Source organism: Hippocampus guttulatus, chromosome 14, assembly GCF_054856545.1.
Source record: "Hippocampus guttulatus isolate MCC_2025c chromosome 14, RoL_Hgut_1.0, whole genome shotgun sequence".
In the NCBI taxonomy this organism is placed as follows: Eukaryota; Metazoa; Chordata; class Actinopteri; order Syngnathiformes; family Syngnathidae; genus Hippocampus; species Hippocampus guttulatus.
This window is the reverse complement of record NC_141274.1, coordinates 13,384,572-13,411,949: the sequence shown is the minus strand read 5'-3', so window position 1 is coordinate 13,411,949 and position 27,378 is coordinate 13,384,572. Positions and strand designations below refer to the sequence as shown.

Here is a 27,378-nt window from a genome sequence, read left to right as displayed (position 1 = left end):
CATAAACATTTCCAAAGCAGGCCGTCATCTAATGCAATTTATCTTCTGCAACAAAGCGGCTGAAGGGGATTACTCTCGTGTTGCCACAGAAACTTCATGGCCAGTGAGAGTGGAGAGGGGAGGAGTGCCCGAGTAGAAAGACAAGATAGTCGAGCCTTGACCCCCCCTCACATAACACACACACATCCATTTCTGAGGTGTGCTCACTTTTGCGTGCGTTCCATCATGCTGCATCCCCTAATAATCGGCATTATGACCGTCAACACCTCTCTCACCATCGTCTACTGGACCTTCCTCTTGGGTGACGTCTACTTCAAGTGGATGATGGAGCCCGAGGACAAGCCCAAGAAGGTGGTCACCCCCGCCTGAGGGTGCGACATGAGCCCACCTGACCTAAAGTGTTGTTTGCGTCTAGGACAATAGGAAGCTTTTAGAGATTTTCTTTTGGGGATTATTTTTTTCTGGAGAATATTCCAGATTCACAGTGAGAATAAGGAGTCAATGAAACAGGTATGTTCTCATACTGTTCTACAGAACATCATGGTGTTATGTCCTTATACTGTTCTCTATACCGTTGCGCAAAACACCACTCTAAAATCGTATTTAATTGCTACTATGTTGAAATAAAATGACTGGCTGACAGTGTAATCTGGACACACTTAACCTTTGCGGATGCACAAAACGGGCGTATAAAAGGCGGACTCGGATGTATCCAAACATTTTTCATTCGTTATTGTCTGGAAAAGAAAATTCCAGACTTTCAATCTTGAGGCACCATAATGCAGCACGGCTCCCGCAGAGCGAGAGGGGAGGTGGAGTTTTACAATGCTTTTCGGAGACAGTTTATTAGATTTGTTACGAAGCTGTTTTCAATACCTTAACTTCATTAGTATTTTGCGGAAAAATAACAGACGAGGCGGGGAAAGATCAATAGTATCCTTTTTTTTTTCCTTTGAATTAACCATATGTGGCCACTCAAGGTTTCCACCTGACAGCCACAACATTAAGGGACAAGCTGTGCGCGTATTTGTATGGCCTAGCATGATTTCTAAGTCAGTTTGAGAACTTCAGGACAGACTGTACAGTACACAAGCAACCCGCTAATATGCTGACTTGATTAAAAGGGAGCCGTGCGGTGATGACATGTGAACAAAATCCTAATCGAGGATTACAAGGGGAGCACCTTGACTGCGCAGCCGGACTCTTCGAACAGACATTTTGAGGCGACGTCGCTTTTTCATCTCTCTCAACATGAGCCACGAATTCTACTGCGGTCTGCACCCGGTGTCCTGGTTCATTCTCTTCGCAAACGTCGCCGTCATCATCCTGGAATGGAAGTTTGTCATCTCTCGCTTTGTCCAAATTAACATGCCGCGGACAGAAAACAAGACGACTCCCTAAAGGAAGAAATGTGGTGGACTTCGGGATCATAGCTTGTGTTTACACATGTAGATAGAAGGAATGATGGTGCGTTTGTGCTGACTGTGACATAGGCATCACTTAAGGTGGGTCACGTTAACTTTTTGTTTCTTCTTTGTGGTCCTTTTCAGATGCACCGGACATCCACTAATTTAGAAAACCTTTTCTTGAGGAAAAGCTCTGAGAAGGCAACAAATCTTGATTTCCAGGTGAGGGATCTTCATTTTAAATAAGATATAAACATTGTCATTGCAATTTTTCTGAACTCACGTTGGCATTTGGATCAGAATTTGTTCTTTTTTTACCGTTTTAAAACATCTGCTTCAGGATAATGGATAAAATTATAAATAGTTCTATATTTTATTTTAAATGTTACGATGCAGTTTTAACTCATCCATCCATTTTGTACATGGCTTATCCTCATTAGGGTCACAGGTGAGCTGGAGCCCATCCCAGCTGACTTCGGGCAATAGGCCTGACTGGTTGCCAGCCAATCCTACGGCTGTTATCGACAATTTAAAAAAAAAATCATTTTAAATCTCATTCACACCTGTGGACAATATAGATCCATCAATGAACTTAAGATGTATGTGAGAGGTGGCAGAGTAACAAGGCAAAACCCACACATGCACAGGGAGAACATGAAAGCTCCAGATTGGAAGGCTCCGGACTCCAGGTTCAAATCCAGAACCTAAAACCCATGAGACCGATGTGCAAAGCGCTTCTCTACTGGAAGCGCTTTTAATTCAACCAAATGAATGACTAAATTAAATGTGTTTCATGGTGATGATGAGATGACCCTCGTGAGGATAAAGCGATATCATTTTCCATCTTGAGGTGATCATCCTGGCCTTTAGAAGAAGCACAGGGTAGTTGAAGATTATCAGCTATGACCTTTATAACATCAGATCCCGTATCAAGTGATGAGTCTGTTTTAAACCCGGTGAGGTGCTCCTTTTAATGTATGTATCACACCGATGATGTGGTCATAAGCCTCTTTCGAGTATTACCGTCCACCTCTCTGTACTCATATCTGTAACCCCACTAACAGATGGAATGCTGACATTGCTTGTCCACACACTTCCAATCCTATTAACTCTGTCCTATATTTACCTCTTCCGCGGCTCACGTTTTTTTGTTTTTTTTTTACACATTCAAGATATAAAAAAACACATTGATTAAAACCGGGAAAAAAAATGTAAATAAAATGTCAAAAGTAAACGATTTCTTTTTTAATTGCACGACATACTATCACGACAGTCACACGTTGAAGACTAAGCGAACTAAATTTCCCACTGCACTGATTGGACAAGCAATGTCATGTGATCATCTGCAGCCAGTGATGGCCCAGCGGGCATGTCATAACTAATCAACATGTTGAGTGTGTCTTACCCTCCATGGCAAAGGCTCCGTCGAACCCCTGAGACCGACTCACCGAACCCCTGGGGTTCGATCAAACCCGCATTTAGAACCACTGGTCTAGACTGAGATTAGACGAATTGGCACATTTATGTTGTGTGTCACGTCTCCTTGGTGTGCGAACTACATTTTGGCTCTTTTCCTTAAAAATGACCTGCTCTCACATTCTCATCAGCCCGCGCTTTCACTCATAAGAAATCATCATGCACAAAGCCTGACTGGACTTTTGCTTTCAAAGACATCATCCATTTGTTGAAAACAGCTCAACCGTGACTGTGTCCCTGAACGCCTCACGGGGGAGCTTTGCCGTGGAATTCCCCACGGCTTTTGTGTTTGAACACCGTCGGCTCCTTCAGATGTCCGCAGCGAATAATGAAGAAGAGGACAGAGACCAGGAGGCCTATTTCTTGGACTACATCCTCCCAGCAAGAGATTCCGTAACCCTGCCACGCAATGTAGTCTTCGTCCTCGTTGGGGTGGTCTTGGTTCTAGTAGCCACATACGCCATAGTGGGACACCTGATCAGAGATCTCATGCATGACCTTGCAGGTAACTTGAGAGAGAAAGCACCTGTCACCTCTTTGGTGCTTTGTCACCAAACCAGTGTTTGGACTCAGAACTGTCCCAAGGCCGCATTGGTATTGTGACCCGGTATTCACCACGTGGGTTGATTTTTATCCTCCATCCAATCCTTTTTCATGTGTTGGTTTGCTTCAAAACAACAATCTTCCATCATCGTGAAGGTGAACCCAAGCAAGTGCGTTTTGCATGAATGACGACCTCAGCAGTGCCAATAGCCACTACTAAGTGCTAATCAAGTGGTCGGCAGAATGGATGGATGGACACATGGGTGGGTGCTGCGTTAATAGATGGATTTATATTGGGGTGGATGAATAGCGGAATCAATGATTTGGTAAATGGATGATGGATGGATGAATAGACTGATGCAAGTCATGGTTGAAATGTGAACTTCAACACACACTGGTGACCGATTGTTTATTTTATCCACTGTTCTTCCCCTCAGACTGGATTCTCGGCCCCAAACAGGTGGAGGATGGTTGTGAGCAAGACAGAACAGCAATAGAAGATGAAAAGCAGCCGAGTGTGTGTGGTCATCCGACGGAGAGAGACCAAATGAAAATGGAGGAAGAGAAAGAAAGAAAGATGTTGCCAAGTTGCTAGCATCCATCCAGCCCTCCTCCTCGCAGAAGCGTCGTCCCTTCATTGCAAGAAGATCCTCCCACGGCATGCCGGTGAAATGCCCCCTTGAGCCCTGATGTCACCTCCCCTTTATATCCATTGATAAAGCCATCACACCCCCCCCCCCCCAATCATAGCAGTCTCTGTATTGAAGTAAATGCGTTTGTCGTCTTCTTTCGCTGTATATAGCCTACTTCATTTGCAGATAATGAGCGCAAACCTTTCGTGATTACACTTCCATAATGAAATCTGTCCCTATTGTGAATAATTCTGTATTGCACCCTGATCACAAACAATGACAACATCATAGGTGTGAAACTCAGGTCCTGGAGGGCCGCTGTCCTGCATGTTTTCCAAGTCTCCCTGTTGCAACACACCTAATTCAGATGATCAGATCATCAGCAAGCTCTGCGGAAGCCTGACATTGAACCTGTTCATTTGAATCAGGTGTGTTGCAACAGGGAGACTTGGAAAACATGCAGGGCAGCGGCCCTCCAGGACCTGAGTTTGACACCGATGCAACATGCACACCCAAAAAAAAAAGACAATGTAACATATTGATATTGATGTTGAATGAAAAAAAAAAAGACAACAAAAAGTTATACTGTATTATATTCAATACAATTTCCTGGTCCTGTCATATTAAGCTTTTTTCCCTCCCCCAGTAAACAACTTAACAATACAACTTGTCTCGTGTGCTCTCATTAATCCATTTTACCATCCTGCTTACGTGTAATACCTGCACTGGTCAGCTACAGTCAGCTTATTGGTCAAGGCCTAAGGATTACGCAACATCCGCATTATTCAACATTAGAGTGATGGATTGATGGATGTAGCGATTATATATTCTATTATACCATTTCTCAATACAGGTCGAGCCAATATTCTAAATCTGTAATTATATACCTTGAGGAATGCTCCCAAGTACCACTTGAGTAGCCCACAAGTCTGTTCTAAAAATAGCTCACCGGCGACATGAAATAACAGCTGCGCTTACAGTAAGCTTCACCAAAACTTCTTGTTGAAATTGTTTTTAAAGCACACTTGCACTGATGTAAATTTGGTAATAACAATATTGTAAAAATAAATAGGTGGCTCGGTGGTCCAGTGGTTAGCGCATCAATCTCACAGTGCAGCGGTAGTGGGTTCAAGTCCAGCTCCGGCCTCCCTGTGTGGAGTTTGCATGTTCTCCCCGGGCCTGGGTGAGTTTTCTCCGGGTACTCCAGTTTGCTCCCACATTCCAAAAACATGTATGGCAGGCTGATTCAACACTCAAAATTGTCCCGAGGTGTGAGTGTGAGCGCGGTGTGTGCCCTGCGATTGGCTGGCAACCGGTTCAGGGTGTCCCCAACCTACTGCCCGAAGGACAGCTGGGATAGGCTCCAGCAACCCCCGCGACCCGAGTGGGGATAAAGCGGATCTGAAAATGGATGGATGGATAGATGTACAGTATTCGAAACACAAAAAGTGTGACAGGAGCAACACGTTCGTTCTGTTTGCCTGAACGTACTGTGTCATCATGAAAAGGACCTGCTAACCTTGAGTGTCTCAAGCTGCTCTAATCTCCTTCGATGAGCTTGGCTCAACACCGGACAGACACTGATTTGCTCAAGTGGGAGGAAACGAGATTTCCTCTGATCTCTCACAGCATTTTGCCTGAAGATTTTTTTTTTCTTTCAGCACCACAATGGGATTTCCTCACTGAAGTCTTCTGAAACCTGCGAGAGCCATGGAGGTGCCTGCAGACAGTTTAAAGGTCCGTTACAGAGAGGAGGATGGGACGGTGTTGTTTGAGAGCTACATACCCCCGTCCAGGGATGCCATTCACCTGCCCACCTATGTGCTCTATTTACTCATGGCCATATTCATCGTGCTCGGGGTTCTCTACGCCATCATCGGCCACCTCATCAAGGACCTCATACACGACTTTGCAGGTGTGTGGTTATGAATTATTCCCAATTTTTAGTGAACCATGGCTCATATTTTACATTAACATTTCACGGCACACCACCAAAACAACACTGTCACAAAAAGAACTGTATATACCGTTTTTCCGAAATAATGATGATGTCATCATAACTCACAAATGTACTTCGGTATTCCATGTAAAATTCTGTCTTTTGGTACAGCAAAAGTGTATTTTTTTTCCCTGTACATCAACACCTATTCGAATGAAAAGCAAGTCAAAAACTGAGTACAATTGTGCCCATGCAGGTTCACCATCTCTTCGTGATGGGGCGACATAACTTGCAGATGTCAAATGTTATGTTTTCCAGACTTGCTCTTGGGGGAGCAGCCTGAAGAAGTGGTGGTCAACTATTGTGAAGCCAAAGACAAATTTGTGGCCGACTGGTGTCCAGAAACCACGCCAGAGCTGCAGGAGATGGCCCGAGCTGAGAACAGGATGGCCGAGAAGGATTTTATGAAGTCGCCGGCTATCTGGGTCATCTCCAAGGAGCCTCGGGAGAGCAAAACAGGGCCCCGTGTGGTCTTTGGGAAGAGGAGTTAATGTGCACTCAGAGACTATAGCTCTATAATTTTAATGACGTGGCCGAGTTATGGAGGCGACTGATGATACTTTGGTCGTTGGAGGACATCTAGCGGTTTTTATTGTAAGTGCAACTGGAAAAAAAATGCTTTAATGTTGCAATAAATGTCCCCTGTAGTGAAAACTCACGACATTTTGCATTTTTAAGAAAGTTGACAAACTACAAGCTCACAACAACCTTGACTGTGACTCACTAGCCACACCATTCATCATTTGCCACAATGTCACTCGAAGCAACATTGTGTTAACTGATTAGATTACCTAAAAGTAATCTAATTTAGAATTGTAATTTAATCACAATTCTCTTATTAACTTCAAACACTGTCATAATCTTATTATCTTTGTCCCACTACTAAACCCGCCAACCCACCCCTCCAAACCCTGCACTCAACACTGCTATCAGACAGATTATATAATCGTCAGGCTCTGTAACTTAAAAACCAGCAACAGCTGAGCGACACATTATCAAACTATAACGTGCACAACCTTTTGTAATCAATGTTCTCAAAACGGAATATTTTTTAAATGATAAAATCCTGATTGGAAGACTTGATCATTATTTTTGCCAATTATTACCTCCTTAGATGACCAATTTGCCATTGATATCATCATCAATTCTGCTTTTTTTTCTTCTTAATTTCAAATTTGCTGTTGTTACCCCCCCCCCCCCCCCAAAAAAAAGAAATAGTGGCAGAGTATCAAGTGGTCAAAGAATACTGCATCCGTGTAAAAGCAATTGCCAATATCAAAATTTTACCTTAGGTTTGGGGGGTAGCGAAAGAGTGACAAGGGCTGGCCATGACCACCACTGGCCACCACATAACTCCGCCCCTGCTTATGGCTTCCGAGTAAGACCTTGAGATAAATATCTAGGATATAAATATAAATGTAAATATATAAAAAAGGCTTTAAAACCCGTTGAACGATTGTTGCAGCTGAAATTGTTGTGAAAGTGCTAAATAAATGTATTATACGTATATGTACACGCGTTGTCATAGAAAGACAACTCTGTGCAATTCAGTGGAGCTGTGAATTACTAGTAGAATCTATTTTTCACTACTACTGTAGTGCCACTTTTGGACTCAAAATGCTTTGAGGAATTTTGTCGCGACTGGAAACGCCACAGCCCTGCGGTCCTTCTCCGTGTTCATAATGCTGCAGTCGACGGGCTTCTGTGCAGAGTGCTCCCCCTTTTGTGTCACGTTTTCTGCTCCACGGAGGGCGCACACGCCTCCCCGTCCTCCTCCTCCTTCTCCAGCCGAGTGAGCCGACACACTTCACTGTGCTCCTCACTCCTGCGAAAAGATGGCTCAAGAAGCCGGTGTGCTTTAAAGGCAACATGGACGCTCATTGATTGAAAAGGAATTATTGTAACTGTATGGATCGGAGTTCATCGCCGATGTGGGGCGAGTGTGAGAGGTGAGGTGCTTATTCTTTCCTAAGATAATGCAGCGCCAAAGGGAAACGGTGGTGTTGGAAGGCAAGCCGGCAATCAGCTAATATTTATTTTAACCTCGTTTAGGGATACCTTTAGGTGTTCGGAACATGATTAGTGCCAAATTGCAAATGGTAATTTGAATTGAAAAAGCGTAGGCCCAGCAACCATTTGCATTTTCGTCATTTTTTTAAATGTCATTTCAATATTAAAATTAGATGGCTGGTGTTTTATTGGTGACCTGTTTCGATTAATATGCAACGAAGCAGCAAAACAAGTAACGGGGAAAACAACAACACAACTGTCATGAGAGATACAATAGAAATTCCATGATGCTAACAAAACAGGCACCGTTGCTGTTTAACATGTCAATTCTTACCATGCTGCAGTGTGTCACATTAGGAAAAAAAACCAATTGTGTCGTTTCATTGTGATTGTCTGGCTCAAGCACAACAATGCGGGATTTGAACAACTAGTCTGCTCATGTGGTGAACTTTTAAGCTGTGGTATGCTGCAACTGTCTTGTCGTTTTCAGCTGTTTTGAGGAATGTGCCATGTATGGCTCGGCACAAGTGCATTTGGGAGCTTTCGGCCTGCATGTGTGGTATGCCAGGATAGTTCTACTTTAATGTAGGTGTATTTTTAGCACCATGCTAGCATGCTAGTTAGCTCACTGTACTATTGATTTGCAGCCTGTATTGCCTCCCATCCCTCCAAATGTTTCCTGCTGGGTGTCCTTCATGGGCTAATTAATGACAGTCCCCCCACTACCACAATTCTTCACAGACGGGTTTCCACCGAATTTTTTTCCCTTCAAATTAGGCGTACAAAATAATACTGTAAACCTATCCTCTTTTGATTAGTTTAGTTGAGTTTTCGATAAATGAATTCATATTTCTTCATAATGTTGATGACTCCAAGGGATACATCACATACATTCGCCATTTGCAGCAACTTGATATTTTGTCTCTAATTCATTTGACAACATTATTATTTCGCATGTACTTTTAAGAAGTTTAAACACAAATTTAAAAATAGCACTGGCCACTGTGTTCATTAAACATTTCGCATGTGTGCTAACTTTGGACTACCCTATACAATGATACACTATCCATAGACATCTACGCCGAATGGAGTGCATCTATCGTCTTAATCCTGAAAGAATGAAACCGTATCGTTTTCCATCCAGTGGTATGAAATAAATCTACGAGTGAGATTCCACTTTTGATATGAAAGATGCAGCGGCGGATGGTCTTTTGATGGCACAAAACACACTTTGGAGAACTGAGTAGGAAGTGCAGCTATCATGTCTGCCACGTCATTCGCCTTCCTTTAAGTATTAATCTCCTTTATTTATTTATTTAAAACATGGAGTTCGAGGGTGTTTCCAAACTTTTGACTGGCACCCACTGACAGTGGAATTATTTTTCTCTGCACAGTGCTGTGGAGGAGGGAGCATCATCCAAAGTCACAGGTACCGTGACAGGTAGGCCTGACCTACAATTCTGTATGGATGGCATCTAGTAAAAGCTTGATTTATTTATTCATTTTTTTGTTTCTAACTCTAAACTGTTTTAGATGTGTGTCGAGACGAGGCAGACAACACTCCTCCACTTCAGCCTCACACTCTCAAGCAGTTTGAGCAGGTATATACAGTATATATAAATGTATATTCCTTAATAATTGCATATTTTACAGTAAAACCAGACGTTTTAATAATGTGTGAGTGTGCTGATTTTGAACATGAATTTCATGCTTGACGTTTGTTGAGACTTTCCAGCGCTTATGTAAATGGCAGAATTGCTTTGCATCATTTTGACTGCTTTTCTGGTCCCTAGATTGTTGGCACTCATTTAGAGTGATTTGAGGGCAGTGTGCTCTACATTGCAATCTTGGGGTCAAGTGTGTGATTACAAGACTACATGTCCAGATGTACAGCGTACAATTTGATTATTTTGGGAAAGTTGAATTGTAATTGTGTGCTTCCATTGTCATATTTGTAAAGGCCAGCAAAATAATGTATTCATCCTGCGGTACAGTATACCACCGTTTGGAACCTAGTGTTGTGAGTCAGGGGTTTACCTGAAAAAAAATTGTGTTTTTCTCAGAACAATATCCGAGGTTTTTGCTTCATTTTTTTCCCCCCGACCCCAGGCGGTAATTTACTCAGATCTGTTGTAAATTAATGACTACATTATGCCTTATTATTTGTGCTTTTATTTTGAAGTTGGCTCTTGGAAGCAATTGCTGTGGCAGCTGACTTCACTTTTGCTCGAGGGTGGCCTAACTGCAGTCAGTTGACTGGGCTGCTTGACACGCAATTGCACACTGACACTTTCAAATCGGGTGCACACGTGAATATTTTCAACGCACCCTTGTAGTACCAAAAGGATTCGCTGCAACAATAGGAATGATAAAATTGACTGGAAAGTTCATATAGATCATAATTCAGCTTATTGATGAATTCAGCTTATTGACTCTCGTCTTCACAAAATCTTACCTTATTGTTCTCACTGTGTGTTTTGTGAGATTAGATTTCAACAGGATGTGTGCGAGCACGGAAGCCAATGTTTCACGTGTTAATGTGCCACATCACGTCATCCGAAATCCATGCAGACACTAAGTTTGGTGTCCGACCCAATTTTGTTCTGAATTATTGAACCACAGCGTGTAATGGGACACTTTAATGGACACCCTCGGTGATCTCATCCGGAACAGGAAGTTGTGACGTCTCCCCCACATGTGTAAATAACCCATTTCACCGGAACACTATTAGTCAAAACTGAAGCTTATTTAATATTGGATGAGAATTTTGGTTGAGCATTTGTTTTATCTCTCTTTAATATAGTGAATGAAGAAAGCTCCCTATTAAGTTTACCGTCTGCTCAGTCTGCCGTTGCATTCTGCAAAATGTTCACTGACTGTTCTGTGGTGCTCCTCACAACCAAAACACCTTTAATTTTTTTAAACACATTGGAAACACATTTGAATGCTCACAAAAAAAAAAACAGGCCTAAAATGAATAAAGAATCATGTACATATCTTATTGCCTGTTTTAGACATTCTGTAACTGTGCCTTGAAGAGGCTGGACCCGGTGGCATTTGACATATGCGTGTGAGCGTCTGGCAGCGAGCTCTGGCTGACAACAGCTCCTGCGTGAGCGTGCTCATTGTGCTTAAGTGTTTTAACTCTTCTCACGGTTGTGGCTCTCCTTTCCCCACATAGGGGGGCATTAGAAAAAGCACAGTGGTGCCTCGACTTACAAGACAGTTTTATTTATTTATTTATTTATTTATTTAGAACGCAAATGGTGCAGAAACACTTTTATACAGACACCATAAAAAATAGGCATTTTTTCCCCCTCTGTAAAAAAAAAAATAATAAAATAACATTGTTGCAGCTTTGTTGGAATGGTCTGAGTGTTGCACCATCACGTCAACAAATCAATGTGTACAATTATTGTAATTTTTGTCATTATGTTATGTTTTTAATTTTGCAATTAGCTGCAACAGGGTGATGGCATTGTCATTCATTTCAATCGCCAAAGATGTTTTGTTTGTTTTGAAAAGCCTAAACGAAAGGCCCAAAAATGAAATGTGTCTATGTGTACGTGCGTGTCAGCTGCTGGGTGAGACTTCCCATCATTTCACAAGTGCCTGCAAGTGCCAGTGTCTTTCCTCCCCCCTTCGTGTGTTTATCCCTCCCCCCTCGTCCCCTCCACTTCCACCCAACTCCCTTGGCCATCTGAGATTCCAGGGATGTGTGCTCCTGTAAAATAAACCGGAGTGCCATCCCCTCGCTCCCACATCACACCATGGAACTGACACGGATGCATCCGTGACCGCTCGGCCAGCAGAGATGCCCTCTGCACCTCAAATACTCTCATAAACTCCGCGTGTGTTATTTACTCATTTAGAAGTGTGTGATTTTTGTCAATGGGGTGTGAGAGGCCCAACAGGAGCGACGTTTGTCTCAAATACCAGAGGCACATGTCCTTGGACATGGCGTGACATGGAGAAGCTGAGGAGGACTTTTTTCTTTTTCTGACCTGTACCGGACATGTCAGGCAGCGTCGGCGCTCTTTGACGGTCATGTCTAACGGCTACCGCACTTTGTCACAGCACCTGAACGACCTGAAGAAGGAGAACTTCAGCCTCAAGCTGCGCATCTACTTCCTGGAGGAGAGAATTCAGCAGAAGTACGAGGAGAGCAGCGAAGATGTCTTTCGAACGGTAAGTGAGTGCGTAGGTGTGTCTTTTCCTGCAACTGAGACTGTCACAAAAACAAAACAAAACAACCCCCCCCCCCCCCCAATCTGGCTGCAAATGGTCTTCTTTGAGCAATCTTTAGTTTGTTGGCTCAGCTGCCCTGCTCGTCAACTGCCTGTGATTTTAGAAGCGTCTCCATTGTGAAGGATGTGTAAGGTGTTCGGATTTTGCTAATGGATTTTTGCGTGGTTGCAGTGCAAATGGCTCGGATCAAGATTTGTGTGTTCACGAAACCAGAGAAATTGACTTTTGAATAGTGCTGTGGCTTTCAAATGGACTGCTTCACACCTAAGAAAGTGTTCTTCTGTAGGAGTGGTCATTGGTTTAAAAAAAAAAATGGAGAGATGCTAATTTTTGTAAAGGCATATTTTATTTTGGTTTTCCGAACATATGGTACTCACCTTAATGCAGAAATATATGAAAGAAAAAGGCATGTGTTGTAATACATTTCATTCTAGTTACAAAATTCTTCTTCTTTTTTTTCTCCTTCAGATTGTGTAAGTGTGTCTAATGTTGTGGAGTGTTGTCCTTATTTTCTTGTAATATTTTAAGTCTCGGCAGAGCATCAGTACCTCTTTAATGAAATAATTTTCTTCGGGTTTCGTGAATGAAACACCCTTCTGGATCAATAAAGAATCTAATGACCTATAGGAGCGGAAGTATATTTCCTTTATTAACTGTGGGGGGTGAACAAATCATTGTGCATGTACCAGTGTACTCATTAATAAATTTTTTTGAAAATAGCAGTTTTGATCAGCTAGATTGTGAATGGTCTCTTTTTTGGGGGGGGGGGGGGGTTACTTAGCAAAAACAATGTGATCAAGCGGAATATGGTTGCTTAATAAGGAACACAAACTTTAGTAGAATGTTTTTGCTTTTTTTGTTGTTGTTTTTTTTTTTTGCCAGTCAGTCAGTGAAGAAATTATTCAAGCTTTCAACTAAATTTGCTTGATTAACTAAGCTGCTATTAACAAAGCCGTTGATGGATTTTCTTTTCAATAGTAATTTCAGTTTTGATCAGCAATTTAATTTTTTTATTTTATTTTAAGCTGCTTCACTGAAGTGTCGCTCAACAAAAGGAAAACAAAACTAAATTGTGCCAGTGGACTCAATGTTGTGGCTTGATGTTGTCTTTTTTTCTTTGCTATGTTTCAAGTAACGGTACTTTACAGTGTCTTGCTTTCGTATATCTTTGTTTCTCATTTTCTTGTTTTGGAAAATGGACATGTGTCTTTTAGATCCAGACTTGATTGAATATTTTCCCAATTATGATTGTCAACCAGAAGTGGCATCTTTTATCTCCAATTTTATCAGTTGAATCACTTTGCGATTGACGACTAAGTCTGTGCTCCGTACGGGAAAGCTGCTCTGGCTTATTGCTTTTGGCGGGGCGTCAAGAGCGAAGGCTCGCTGCCCACTGTCTAAACATTTCAGCGAAACCCAGGACAGCCTAGGTGGGTACATAGCGATCCCTCTCAAAGCTCTGATACACTATTTTTAACCCGAGTGAACGCACATGCCGTTGCACGAGAGTCCTTTTGACGGGAGACACGGGGGCAGCGCGTTGCTCTTATTGATTTGACGAGCTGTGAGCAAATAGCCAGCAAATGTCCTCTTTCTAAAATCCATCTCTCAGACTGTAAGCTGCGAGAGTAAAACCGGTTTGTTTCAATTTGTAAATGTAGTCACGTCCCTCTGCGCTGGCTTTATTCGGGGAGTTTGTTGCTGAGGGCTGAGTGGCCAGAGGAGCCAAAATAGCAGGTGTACCCTGACGCTTGTCTATATATAGAGAGCTGTTGACACACACTTAATACACATTGCTCTCTGCAGCGTGTTTATTTACCATCACTGCTGAGGTGACTCATTACATAATAGGAAGAAGTATATTCGGGATTGTGTTCGATTCGATTATCTCAAGAATGATTCGGAAATGATTCCGAAATATCGAATACATTTTCTTCTCGATGAATAACTTAAAATCGTAACAAATCAATTCAGGGGTTGATTGTGTGATTTCAATTTTTTTTTCTCAATAGCAGTTTCACAGTTTTTAACAGCTTAATTTGGATGATGAGCTGGACATGGGCAAAGCAGAAAGTGATTCGTTTGCCGCGTCACCCTGCATTAGACGACTGCAAAATTCACAATTAGTGCAGTATGAGTTTCAGGCGTTTGCGTGACTACATCTGTAGTTCTTATGAGTACGTACAGTACTTGTGAGGAGAGACGACAAAAGATAACGGCTGCTTCGAGAGCGGGCGAAGCAAGGACGTGGTCAATCTGTTGAGGTGAACATGAGTCGAAAGGCAGAGATTAAATCAATAAGAGTTCATTTGATCTCAGCTATAAATCAGACGTCCAGAATAGGGGGGATGGGGGTGGGGGTGTGGATCTGGCCCGCAGGGTGGACTTTGGACACCCGTGACCTAATGGAACCCGGCAGGTAAACAAACTGTGGTGTCCAACCTTTGGCCATCAGGGGTTAAATGTCTGAGCTGCTGTGAATTCTACTGCTCTAAATATACCAACCTTGACAGCACGGTTGCGTTCTGAACTGATACACAATACCTACAAACTCTGATTCGCTCTACAGATGGAGAGATTAGGAAGTGATCTCATGCCATCACAAAAGTTCTTCGGGAGACGGCCTTAGATTTACAACACTTGACGATATTGTTCATGACTGATCAATATCAAATAAATGTAAATACTGATCAGGAGCAGAAGACCATCAGAGGAGTACTCCGTGGAATGCAGACCACTAAAAGTGAATTACCGTATTTTCTGCACCGTAAGGCGCACCAAAAAACATTCGGCTTCCTCAAAAGCCGACAGTGTGCCTTTTAATCCAATGTGCCTTATACATGGATCAATATTCTGATTTCTTGAACGTAGTATTTTCAGTGTTCTGTAAAGCACTTTGTGACAGCGGCAGCGTTTGCAAAAGCTCGATATGAATAAAGCTGTATTGTATTGTATTCCCTTTAGCGTAACTCCACCTAGCGGATGCGTAACGCAACCGCGGCCACTATTGTAGCTTCTATTCTGCGCGCCCACAAATTCCAAAAGAAGGCTGAACGAATAGAATTTAGAGGTTTGTGCTTGCATTTGTTGCAGAACATCGAGCTGAAGGTGGAAGTGGAGAGCTTGAAGCAGGAGCTCCAAGAAAAACAGCAGCTTCTGGACAAAGCTCTGTAAGTTCACACTGACAGGCGGCTTACAAGGCCACTCAAGTAGAATCCAAAACAGAAAGTCATATGTGTCATTTTTATTAAGCGAAGGAATCAAGACATAATTCATTCATTTCTTTGCTGAAAGTACCATAGATAGCGCTGAAAGGTATTTATAGGTTCTATACATTTATCGTCAAACAGTTCATCCTCTGCCAACATGTGCTGTGGTGTTCCAAACTGCTCACTATTTAAGATTTTGTTGTCACCTCATGTTTAAAGTGTTGTCACCGGGTCTGTAAATGTGGTGTGAGGTCATGCCTTATATTTGAACTACACCCAAATGTAGATTGATGGTTGTCATGCGAAGCTGGCACACGTGACGCTTTCTCTTGGATTTGAAAAACGGTCTCATCAAATGCCAGTTTCTTACAAGAGAGTCATCCTCAGATGGTTTAAAATTACATTTTGCAGACATGATGATGCCCGTGTCCACTTTCGTCATATACACTCAATGCAGTGAGGATATTTGTTCATTCCGCTTATGAATAGCGCATTTAGAAACGCGCGTATTGCTCATGACGCGTTCAAAATATCCAAGTTAACCGAGCTGTTTGCGTGAGCTGCCGCGAGCCAAGTATGAATGCATACAAAGTTCCAGAGTGGGACTCAGTGGCGACGGTGTGGCGTGTGCCATTCTGGGAGCGGGAATTCTGGGAAGCGTTGCGTTGACCGACAACGTGAGGTAGACTGATGCTCACTCTGCTGTTTGTGGGAGAGGGGTAGGGGGGAATTCAAGATATGTGATGTGACTGTAAAAATAAAAAGATGTAGATGGATTCTGCTGGCGTGCCTAATGACGTGACCTGGGTGTATATATACTGCTCTATAAAAAAAATTGTGAACAACACATGTGCTTGGGTATATCTTGGCATGACCCAATACAATAAAAGCCTTAAATGGTGGGTGGGGCTACTTGATTAATATTAGGTCAGCTCACCCTTCAAAACTGTAGCGGGGGGTGGGGGGGAATGATGTCATCATGTTTCTTTTTTTTTTCTCCACCCAAACTAAAACCTCCATCATGCTGACACACAGTATGCCTTCAAAAGCTTGACCGGCCTTTTCTGAATGTTTGACAGAACAACAGCAGAGTGCTTGACCAACCACAATGAGGAAGAGGTGCAGAGACGCTGTCATGAGAGGCAGCAGGAGATCGAACAAATGCAGCAAGTGCTCGAGACCAAGATACAGTTCCTGCAGGAGGTCAAACAGCGTCCTCGACGAGCCTGTCGCATATACGGCGACACGAATGATATTCACCCGCGCCTGCTTCTGCGTGTGCATTTTTCCAGGAGGCGCAGTTAGCGCGCAATGAGGCTGTCAGGTCGGCCTCGTTAACTGGGTCACACACCCGCACTCGCAACCACTCCAAAGATGCCATCATGGAAGATAACACTGCGGATGAGAGGCCTCACGACGTCATGCCTTCATCCGACACAAATAAAGACAGGTAAAAACAGCACAACATTCATGAGGATTAAACATGACTTGATTACGTCAAATTCTGAATTGAAATTTACACCAACGAAGAAACAGTTTGTAGATATGTTCCTTGCCAAAAAATCCACTCTGTCATTGTCCACTCTGACGGCAAGCGCATAGATTTTTCTGTTTGGATGTTCATTGTATGCTTGGACTTAATTTTTAAAACGGAGTTACACCAATATGCATTTTGTAACAACATAACAGCTAATTTTCACAATAAAGATGGAAAATCTTTACATTTGGTGGTGAAATGAAGATGACTCAGAATCTAATATGAAAAGTTATTAGATCAGTCATAATTCAAACTGTGAAAGCTACGTCACCCAGATTCATTTAACACAGGAAAATAATTATTTTCACAATGCTAATTTCTTTATGTACAGGTAGAAATATTGTTTCTTTTATAATATTTTATAAAAGTCTTGAGATGATAGATGGTTACACGCAAGTCTGGATAAGTATAGAATTTGCCTGGTCTGCAAAAGGATTGAGAAAACAAACTATTGAATGGGAAAAAATATTTGTTGCCGTCACATTCTGAATATCAAAAAAAAAGGGGGTTGAAGAGATGAAATAAGATATTAATTGATCCCATTAGTCACATTCGGTTGTCAAAGATAGGACGCTTGATGCTCAAGTACAGTACTTAATTATGCAACCACCCCATTTCAGGCTTTATTAGTGTGCATGTGTTATGACTTTCAGAGACAATCCATTCTTAGTCTTCTAAAGTATTTTTGATATTTTTTTGTAGTGTCACATAAGCATTATGAGTTAAAATGATGCCTGTGTGTGTGTGTGTGTGTGTGTGTGTGTGTGTGTGTGTGTGTGTGTGTGTGTGTGTGTGTGTGTGTGTGTGTGTGTTCAGAATGATAGAGGACCTGACAAAAGAGCTTCACTCCAAGCAGGCCCTCATTGCAGAGTTAAGCGCGGAGAAGAAGACTCTCGCACACCGGGTGGGGGCACTGGAAGGACGGGTTCACGAACTGTCGTCCTCTCTACTACAGAAGGACAAAGATGTGGAGGTACACCGGCCCTTTTATGACACACTCGAGTTGCCCCGTGAACTCCATATACGGTACACTGCACCTTTCCTTGATGCTACCTAGAACTCGTCAAAAATCTTATCACAAGCCTTCCAATATGACCACATTGCACTTGACCGCCACGTCTCTTCCCGGCAGACCTCTCCAGTGGAAAGAAGCTCCTGAAGCAGCACGTCACATTCCTTTGCCTCGTTTAAACAGCTGATAGTGTCGGTCAACGGAGTTATTTCGGTTCGCGGAGAATTTGTGAAGCAAACAAACAAACGCTGATGTAAACAGGTGGCTGCATGCACTGTTAGTGACAGCGCCTGGATTTTTTTTTTTTTTTTACCAAAATAAAATGCTTTTTCATCACAATTGCAAGATGTAAGGACGTTATCAAGCATTATCTTCTCTTTCATGCAGTTCTATCAGGAGGAACTCGGTCATGAAAGGCTGCGCATTGAACAGGAAATGCAGGTATGCCAAACTGATACAGAACAGAATACGTGTATTTTAAAAAGCATTTTGGTGTGTGTGTGTGTGTGTGTGTATTGTATTGTATGTAACACGCAAGACATTTTGTGTCACAGACCTTTCCACTGAGTCAAATTTCTTATTTTTTGAACAGCATAGCCTACATTTGACAAAGTCTGCCGCCTCCTGGCGAACAACAAATAGTAGTTTCGGGAATGGACACACAAGCAGGAAGCCTTCATATTCACAAAGGTGTTGTTCTTGGAGAGTGTTTATGGATCCGCTAAGTACCGACTCCAATTGCAATTGCAATCTGACCCCCCCCCCCTCCCCCCAAGGACATACTTGCTCTTTGTCTGCTCTTAAACCTTTAAAATGAGGGGACGGTATTGTTTCGTCAGCGGCTCACAACACCCACCAGTGTAAATAGTATTTCAGTTTCATCTAAATAATAATAATAATAATAATAATAACACACAACACCATCTACAGTAATTGCAGTGGGTGATATGTTGTCACACAAGCAATGATTTCTTTTCAAGGTGCCCCTGCGTGCAATTTAACTGTCAAATCCATTGAGTGGGGTTTAATGCAAATGGCCTTGCTCAAATGTTCACAATGGATACACGTGTACACGATCGCTCCTGCCATAGTAAGACACGCATGTCCCAATCCAGCCTGTCACATCATTGTTGGGGCCTACTAAGGCATATAAACTGTCTACTTGAGTTTAGCTGAACAGTCTTATCCTAAAATTCTATATGAAAAAGAACTTTATTCGAAGTCAGCTTTAAAATGAGAAGAATTTGGTTGCATATCACCAAGAATTATCGACAGTTCAGTATTTAGTTACGATCTTGTTCCATGTCAGCATTGGTTATATAAGTCCAATCGAGCAGCGCGATATCGCTCGAGACGAGCGAGCTCTGTTTACAGATAACGGTTCGTGTGTGTGTTTGTGTCCAAGCATTCCAACGCGGTGCCTTCTGTCACATGTGCATGCCGGCATCTCGCACTCTCGCAGTTCACTGACTTTGTTTTCAGTCGGCCTGTCGATAGATCAGGTTGACTCCCGAGCGCCCCGTGAGCCAGACAGAAACTGATATCGAGTTGATGTCCTTCCAGATTGACACTCACCACAAGAGCTCTTAATTTGTTCCCCAGACACCACAGCCATTTAGATCCCGATCTATAGCAGAGTGGAGGGAGTATTATCTCGACCGGTCTCACTTCCGCTGTTGCCGGGCAAAATAGGCCGGACAAAGTTAATACATTATTTGGATTGTGTTGGGCCTTTGCAGCTGTTCCGATACAAATTCTAACAGACGTAGTGGTTTAACAACTCCGTATTTAACCTTGAAATAATCACCTTGAGGACATGTTAAATCTTCCCCGCAGGAGTCTTTACGTCGTCACTAATTTAAAAGGCCGAACAACTCCTTTGAGGATTTTTCCTGCATGTTTGTGCAAAAGTCACAGCAGGACGGCATGATCATCTGCTTGGACGCCAGGCAAAATTGACAAATGAATTGCAGATGCCTGAGCAAGACCTTGTTGTTTGACGATGACATTCACATCATTGTCGGAATATCTGCTCCAGGCAACAAGAAATACACAAGCCGGATGACGAAATACAGTGATTGACCGTTCAGGATGTACCTCGCTTCTTACCCTAAGTCAGCTGGAATCGGCTCTAGCACACTCTTGATCCGTGTGATGATAAGCTGTGTAGATGGATGGATGGAATATAACAGAATTTGAGTAGTTTTTTTTTGTAAATAACAAGAGTGAATGTTTTTAATAAGTGTTACTCTTATGTAAAAAGGGGTACATTTGTTATGATTTGCATTATGTGGCATCACACACCCTCATTAATACTGGACATTATCAAGGTCAGACACTTTATTGTACACATTGTTTTTCAAACTATTAACCCAAGACCTACGTGACAAAGTAATTTGCAATGTAACTGTGAATATGAAAGAGATGTGCTTGGACTGTTTGCCGACTAAAATAACTACAGCCTCACTTTAACTACATATATTATATCCACAGCTTACTTTGACAATGATGCAGTGTTACAACTTAATGGAGCCACTGTAGTTGTGTGTGATTTTATAAATTTCTAGAGCGTCACTAATGTTGCTCGGGAGTTCACTTGCCCGAGTCAGTCAGGCGAGCTGAGCTTTGCAAACCGAGCAGGAGGAAGTCGCCTACACTAAGGGGAACACTGCGCTTTGTATTTTCTGTTAACCCGAAGAAAGACTAATATCTCACGACCCTACATTAGTTTGGGCATTTATAAAAAAGTATTCGTATTTTAATGAGGACTTATTTTATGTTTATATGAGCTACTGGGAACCCGTGTGACGTCCACGGGCTTTGAACTCCCCTTTGTTCTGTGAATGGTACGCTCCAGGCTGCGGGTCTGGTTCAGCCTGCCTCCTCGTTATCTCCCCGGAAGATCTCAGGCTGCGCGGAGCACCTGACCGTCGCGGTAACAGACGGCTATGAAATGAGAGAAACATAGCGTCCTTAGCTTGCCAAGACCCATCACGAACTGGGAACACAGCTACGCTGCTTTTTGTCTGCGTTATGTCCATATTAAAAGCGGCGGCGGGATAGTCCTCGGTCGGCGGTCGTGATGAAGCTGGTGGCGGCGCAACGACTCGTGACTGGTGAATGAATGATGTAGAGGGAGAGAAGGAGCTTGTTCAATGCTGGACAACAAAATGAAAGAGACGTGTCGCATCTGTGGACGGGATCTCTATGGCAACCAGCGCCGGTGGATCTTCCACCCAACCACCAAGCTCAACCTGCAGGTGCTGCTGTCACATGCGCTCGGCCAAGAGCTGGCACGGGATGGCCGCGGGGAGTTCGCCTGCTCCAAGTGCGCCTTCATGCTGGACCGCATGTATCGTTTCGACACGGTGATAGCCCGCGTGGAGGCCCTCTCCATTGAGAGGCTTCAGAGGCTCCTGCAAGAGAAACATCGGCTCAGGCAGTGCATTGGCGGATTGTACAGGAAGACCAACTCGGTGGAGAGCCCCCTGACTTCTGCAGACGAAGGTGAAGCAGCAGGAGACGGGATGGTGGATATTTCAGGCCTGACCCATGCAAAGTACTGTGCTCTTCTCCAGGAGGACCTAGTCTACTCTTTGTATGAATCCTGGGCCGACGACACCGTGGATTGCCCCCATCATCACTACCAACACACTTCGGCTGGCCAAGGGTCAGAGGTTGCAGGGTCTCACCGTTGTATGCCCGCCACTCCTAGGAGATGCCGTGGTTGTTCCCATTGGCGCGTGGCAGACTCTGACTATGAAGCTGTTTGTAAGGTACCCAGGAAGCTTGCAAGGAGCACTTCTTGTGGCCCCTCCACCAGATATTCAGCTAGCTTCTTTGGAGGCAGTGGTGGCGGTGCAGAAGTAGAGGAAAAAGGAAATGGGGATGAGCCGGATGACCCGACATCCTCTCTAACACTAGTTCCTGGTTCTCGGGATGTGTCAAAGACTTCAGATAGTGACCACACTCTAGCAGGAAGAGCCAGCTCCAGCCCCTCGATAGCATCCATGGAGACAACTGAGGACTACATTCAGACAGATGAACTGTTGAGCCCTCCCAAAGAGCCATTGGACGATCGGATATCTGACACTCTCCCTAACAGAGCTCCACATGGCCAATCCTCTCCTGGACCAAGCCTCTCACTGGCCCTCTGCTTGCTACAGAATTATGCTGTCCACCGACCAGTACGAAGCGCCAAAGGCAGTAAACTTCCGGTGTTGCTTAGACGGAGCCCCAATCCTGGAAGATTGGACTTCTCTGATCCAATTCTGGAACTGACCTTTGGAACTCCGGATGGTGAAGGATGTCACCACATGGCAACACCTGAGCTGGAGGCCCCCCTGATCCATGTTGGGCCAGACCGTGTTCTTAATCGGGTTAATGTAGAAGACCGTTCGGTGGATGTTTATATAGAGTATCCGCCACCAAAGCCACATCAGGTACAACACCTTGACTAGCAGAATTGCGAATGCGCTGCATCTGGATGATGATGACACTTTGATCTGTGAACAACTCGCAGTCAGTTCGTCCAAAACTAGGATCCTCATTGTAGTTAATCACAAACCTGAAAAAAAAAATGCCCACTAACAAGTCAACCCAAGGGGAAAACTCAGTGTCACGAACTGTTAGAGACCCACAAAATATGTATATAATTTCAAAAATAATCATGTTTGGTGCTCCGTAATGACTGCCAATTAACATTGTTGCAGAATTAGCCACACAAATGTGTCAGTCGCTGTATCCAGCTCACACAGCAGGAAGGCAGAGGATGTCTGCCATTGTGGTTTGTGTCTCGGTGAAAGAAAACATTGAATTAGCCGTCGGTAAGCTTCCAGCCACGGCATGGCCTACTTGCTTAATGTGTGTATGTATATCTGTGTTGGCATGCAAACACAAGGGTCATTGTCATTTTAAGGCACAGGATTGTTTTCCTATGTGAAACTGAAAAGTCGACTTTAATATCCCCATTTCTCTATACAATATGTCTCTAAAGGCCGCATCAAAAATTCAGTTGCGACAAATTAGTAATCCTGAGCGTTATCTTTGTTCGGCTTTCTGTACGTTGGCCTTCTACAATAAACATAAGAGCTGCTGACATAAGTAGGTTATGAGAGGGGAGTTGGTGAAGACAGTGGCTGTACTGTTGGCCTGATTTCACCCACTTCCCTTAAGGCAAAGCCTTCCACCCAATGTTACAAAACCACAACATCTCACCAATTCAGCACTTCCATTTGAAATTGCAATAACGACCTAAATTGTTTGTAAAATCCTCATCTTGCTTGATAGTATAAATCACACGGGACTGATGCAACCGTCTAGTGGAGTGCACATGTGGGTTATGTAAACATAATAGCCGTACAGAGCACTTTGGGTACACTCAGGCTAACTCACGCATGTAGTAAAGGCAAAGTCCTACGCAAGAGCCTTTTTCCAAATGATCACATGAATCAGCAGACTTTTTAATGGAGAAACCACCATTACGCAATACGCCGACAATGCTCTTTGCAGTCCTGCTTTTTTTTTTTTCTTGCATTTCGATGTCAGTCCTTACTACAACATGCAGCGTTATTGACCGACACTATTTTTAGTCAATGTATTACTCAGCTTAGACCATAACCAAGATGTCTGATATTAGTAAGCAAATATTGCCCCAGACCCGCTTCTGGAAGCGATTGGAAGTTGTCTCAATACTTTTGTGTATGATGTATTTGGGCTACAGATTTTAGACCTGACTCTCTTCTCCCTCCCTCTTTGTGTTGCAGAACCTTGTCGAGGAGCAGCAAAGCCAGCTGAACCAATACGAGTGTGCAGCCGGTCAGTGTGTCAGCGAGCTGCAGAAGGCTCAACTCCAGGTCCAGTCCCTGCAGGCCAAAATCCACGAGAGTGATTCCAACAATATGGTAAGAGAATTTCAGAGGAATATGACTGACAGGAGGCTGAGATTGACTGTAACATCTGCATTCACGCATAGAGGCTACAGGAGAAGCTGAATGAGATGGAGTGTGAGCTTCGTTCCCTCCGCCAGGCCGCTCAGAGTCGGGAGAGAACCATCCAAGACCTTACGGAATCTATCGGCACCAAAGACAGTGAGGTGAGTGCGCGCTCTTGAAACAAAATGGATTGGATTTATGTGAGCACTCTAATCAATATAAATTCTGCCTCAAGGCCCAGAAGTTGTATCAGCTGATCGAGGGGCAGAACGTCACATTAAACAAGCTCCGAGAGATGGCCCACCGTAATCAACTCGCACAAAGCAAGGTCAGATGTTTATTATGTTGGGTGAATCATCTGATGTCCTTCAAGGTGGCAGACAACAAACAGATCGGCCATTCAGTAGTTTAACTCAAAAAGAGAAATTCATAGATTATTTAGATTCCCTGCACACAGTAAAAAAATAAAATAAAATAACTTCACTGTCGATGTAGTCAGATTCCTGTTTGAAAAAGCCTTTCAAGAGCGTGCAAAAGGAACGGGCCGTCCCTCTTACCTCTAACCATAATTCAAGGGCCATTCAAAAATAAAAGCCTGTCAAGTGCAACAGGTGTCTTTATAACCACAAGCCATTGTAGCCTAATTACACGCCTGAAGAAATGACGGTAGTTCCCGGAGAGAGCACAGTAAAACGTTGCTGTGTGGTTATTCTCTCTTTAGGCTTCAGAGGGGGTCAGTGAGTCTGTGACGCTTTCCCAGCTGCAAGGGGAGCTGGTGGGAGTGCAGAGCTCCCTCTTCTCTTTGGGCCTGGAGCTGGAGGCCAGCCAGAGGAGTCTCAGTCAGAGTCAGAGACAAGGTGACGATCTGGCCCGCTTCAAAGACAGACTGAATGCTGACCTTCAGGAGGCGCTGCAGCATAGGGAAGAGACTGAAAAACACAATCAGGTTTGCGGCTATTTAAAAGCAAGCGCAAGGATGTGCAGTACGTGCGATTCCACAGGCCTGAATGAAGATCTCTACTCTTTGCTGCAGGACCTGCGTTGCGCACTTCAGAAAACCCGCGCCGAGCTCAGGGCTAAGGAAGAAGCTCTGAAGGAAGTCGAGGCCGAGAGGCTCTCCGTGGCGCAAGAAAAAGACATGAGCATCGCACAGCTCAATCACTCTCTGCGGGAGAAGGAGCGACAGTTACAGGTCACCCCCCTCACACTTTGCATGATGGACACCGTATGTAAATCTGCAGCTTACCAAACTTGTCTTTACCCGTTTCTTTTAGGAGTACTCACAAATGTTCGAGACACCAGAAAGTCCCAAACCAAGAGATGCACTTCTTGAGAAATTAAGAGAGCGAATTAAAGACAGAGACGGAGCTTTGGAGGTAGTATGCAAACAGACTGAATACGTCTCTTACAAGGGAAAAAAAGTCTGTATTACAAATAAAATGTATTATTATTTTTTGCACTCCATTTAACAATATCTCTAAATATATAACCTCGTGTAAAGATTTATATCCAAATTTGTACTAGTCCCTGCATACCGGTACTTAATCTTCCAAGATTCTTGAAGATGCTTGAATTTTTGATAATGATTTTAATGTGCTTGAAACTTGACATGCTTTTTTTGACACCAATTTCTGTTTTCCCATTGCCGAGGGTTCTGTCTCCATTCTCTGGAATCTTACGGCATTATACAAAGAGTACAAAAACTACAAATAAGCGGAGAGACGTTGCGCAGAAGAAAATGCAGAGTTGAATCTGCGAATAGGCAGGGGCTCGCTGTATTTATTTAAAAAAAAAAAATAATAATATAGCTGATTTTGAGGTGTGTGTTACATTGAACATTCCAAAGTAAGATCCTCCCTCTGCTTCCCGTAGCGCACCATCGATGACAAGTTCCGCTGCCTGGATGAACGTGAGGGTCAAGTGAGGACACTGCAGCTGGCGCTACGGGAAAAAGACCGAGACCTGGACAGGCTCCGCTGCATCCTGTCTAACAACGAGGAGACCATCACGGTACTCTTGAAGTTGCAAGGTTGAGTTGACATTTCGAGTATGTGTACACTTGCGATAACTGGAGTGTGTGCTTATTTTAGAGTCTCGATGCTCTGGTGCAAGGGAAAGAGCTGGAGCTGGAGCAGGCGGCCGAAGCCTACAGAAACCTTCAGTGGCTGAAACAGGCGAGTGAAGAAAAGGAGAGGAGAACTTTCAGGGAGAAGGACGCCATCATTGGCCAGCTGCAAGCAGCGCTGCAGGCTCGCAGCAAGGAGATACAGGTTACAAACACATTGCGGCTTTTATCCTGACACTTCGAGGAGATCTCTAAGGAGAAAGTCCAAGCAAAGTTGTTTTCTGCGTGTGCAGGATCTGACGGCGACCCTGGTCGCCAGAGTTCAGGCCGGCCCCACCGAGGTGGTGGAGGAGCTGAAGGCTCGACTCCAGCTGAAGGAGAAGCTCTTCCAGGAGCTGCTGTCAGACCGCAGCCGCCAATCAAGTGAACACCAAACACGGGTTTCAGACCTGCTCAACACCCTCGGTGTCAAAGACCAGTACCTGCAGGTATGAGATCGGAGGCATTTCTGACGTCTTCTAATTCAACCAACGGTTGCGATCCGCTATTAAAAGTATGGAAAAAACAAAACAAAACTGAAATCAGTTCAACAGTGTCAAATGTGGAATGTTTCTTAACAGTAGCAACAGGGGGACTGGAAAAGTCACAGAAAGGCATGGAAGTGACATACTTAGAAAAAGGGAAAAAAGAACATATGAAAGTAGTGAAGGAAATCTATCTCTAACTTTCTGTGGCTACTAATGTATATTCAATCTCATTAAATGTGATTAGTGTGTGTGTGTGTGTGTGTGTGTGTGTGTGTGTGTGTGTGCGCGCGCGCGCGCCGTTTAGAACCACATTGGTGCATTTTCATGAATATTACTCTGTATCCATCTCAGGACAATTCGTACAGGCTGTCCTTGGTTATAAGCGAGCGCACAGGTCAGCTGCAGGAGGTGCGCAGGCAGCTGTCGAAGAGAGAGCAGGAACTGTGCGAGCTGAGGCGGGACAAAGAGAGGGAGACGGGCGGGGACGTGCTGCACCTGCAAGGTCTTCTCCGAGAGAAAGAAGCCTTTTTTAAGGTACCGCTTTCAACTCTTTGTCTTTGTGTCCCTCGCGCAAAGTATTTACTGTTGATTTGATTGATCAGGAGATGATGCAGAACCAAGAGGAAGTCATGATGCGGCCGTCTCCAGAGAGTGAAGAAGACGTGAAGGCTCTTCAGGAAGAGCTGCAGTTAATGCTTAAGAAGGAGAGGGAAGCCCAGGTAGACGTGGAAATCCGTTTTTCTTTTGTCTGTGTCGGTGCTAACCCATTGTTATCCAATCC

The 27,378-nt window shown here is 43.7% G+C and overlaps 2 protein-coding genes across 11 annotated transcripts in view; both read left to right on the top strand.

Annotated features, from left to right (window-relative positions):
- Positions 1–5,616: 5,616 nt before the first annotated feature.
- LOC147195207 (uncharacterized) lies at positions 5,617–6,714 on the top strand. Its single transcript, XM_086129570.1, has 2 exons — positions 5,617–5,972; positions 6,315–6,714. The coding sequence occupies exons 1-2, from the start codon at positions 5,768–5,770 to the stop codon at positions 6,545–6,547; spliced, it is 438 nt and encodes a 145-aa protein (XP_085985696.1). The 5' UTR covers positions 5,617–5,767; the 3' UTR covers positions 6,548–6,714.
- Positions 6,715–7,771: 1,057 nt separating this feature from the next.
- The window catches only part of LOC147195206 (myomegalin), a 36,915-nt gene continuing 17,308 nt past the window's right edge, over positions 7,772–27,378 (top strand). For 3 of the 10 annotated variants that reach the window (XM_086130175.1, XM_086130173.1, XM_086130174.1), the window contains exons 1-12: positions 20,914–22,514; positions 23,838–23,975; positions 24,047–24,166; positions 24,241–24,333; positions 24,727–24,951; positions 25,039–25,197; positions 25,280–25,381; positions 25,878–26,015; positions 26,096–26,275; positions 26,364–26,558; positions 26,949–27,131; positions 27,200–27,316. In XM_086130175.1, coding sequence (XP_085986301.1) covers positions 21,228–22,514; positions 23,838–23,975; positions 24,047–24,166; positions 24,241–24,333; positions 24,727–24,951; positions 25,039–25,197; positions 25,280–25,381; positions 25,878–26,015; positions 26,096–26,275; positions 26,364–26,558; positions 26,949–27,131; positions 27,200–27,316 — 2,937 coding nt within the window. In that variant the 5' untranslated portion in view covers positions 20,914–21,227. Of the gene's footprint in view, positions 8,006–9,460; positions 9,508–9,599; positions 9,668–11,812; positions 12,255–15,407; positions 15,485–16,602; positions 16,727–16,815; positions 16,974–17,876; positions 18,034–18,459; positions 18,514–20,910; positions 22,515–23,837; positions 23,976–24,046; positions 24,167–24,240; positions 24,334–24,726; positions 24,952–25,038; positions 25,198–25,279; positions 25,382–25,877; positions 26,016–26,095; positions 26,276–26,363; positions 26,559–26,948; positions 27,132–27,199; positions 27,317–27,378 lie in introns of those variants that run through there. The other 7 variants (XM_086130177.1, XM_086130176.1, XM_086130178.1 and 4 more) reach the window with 6 other exon arrangements.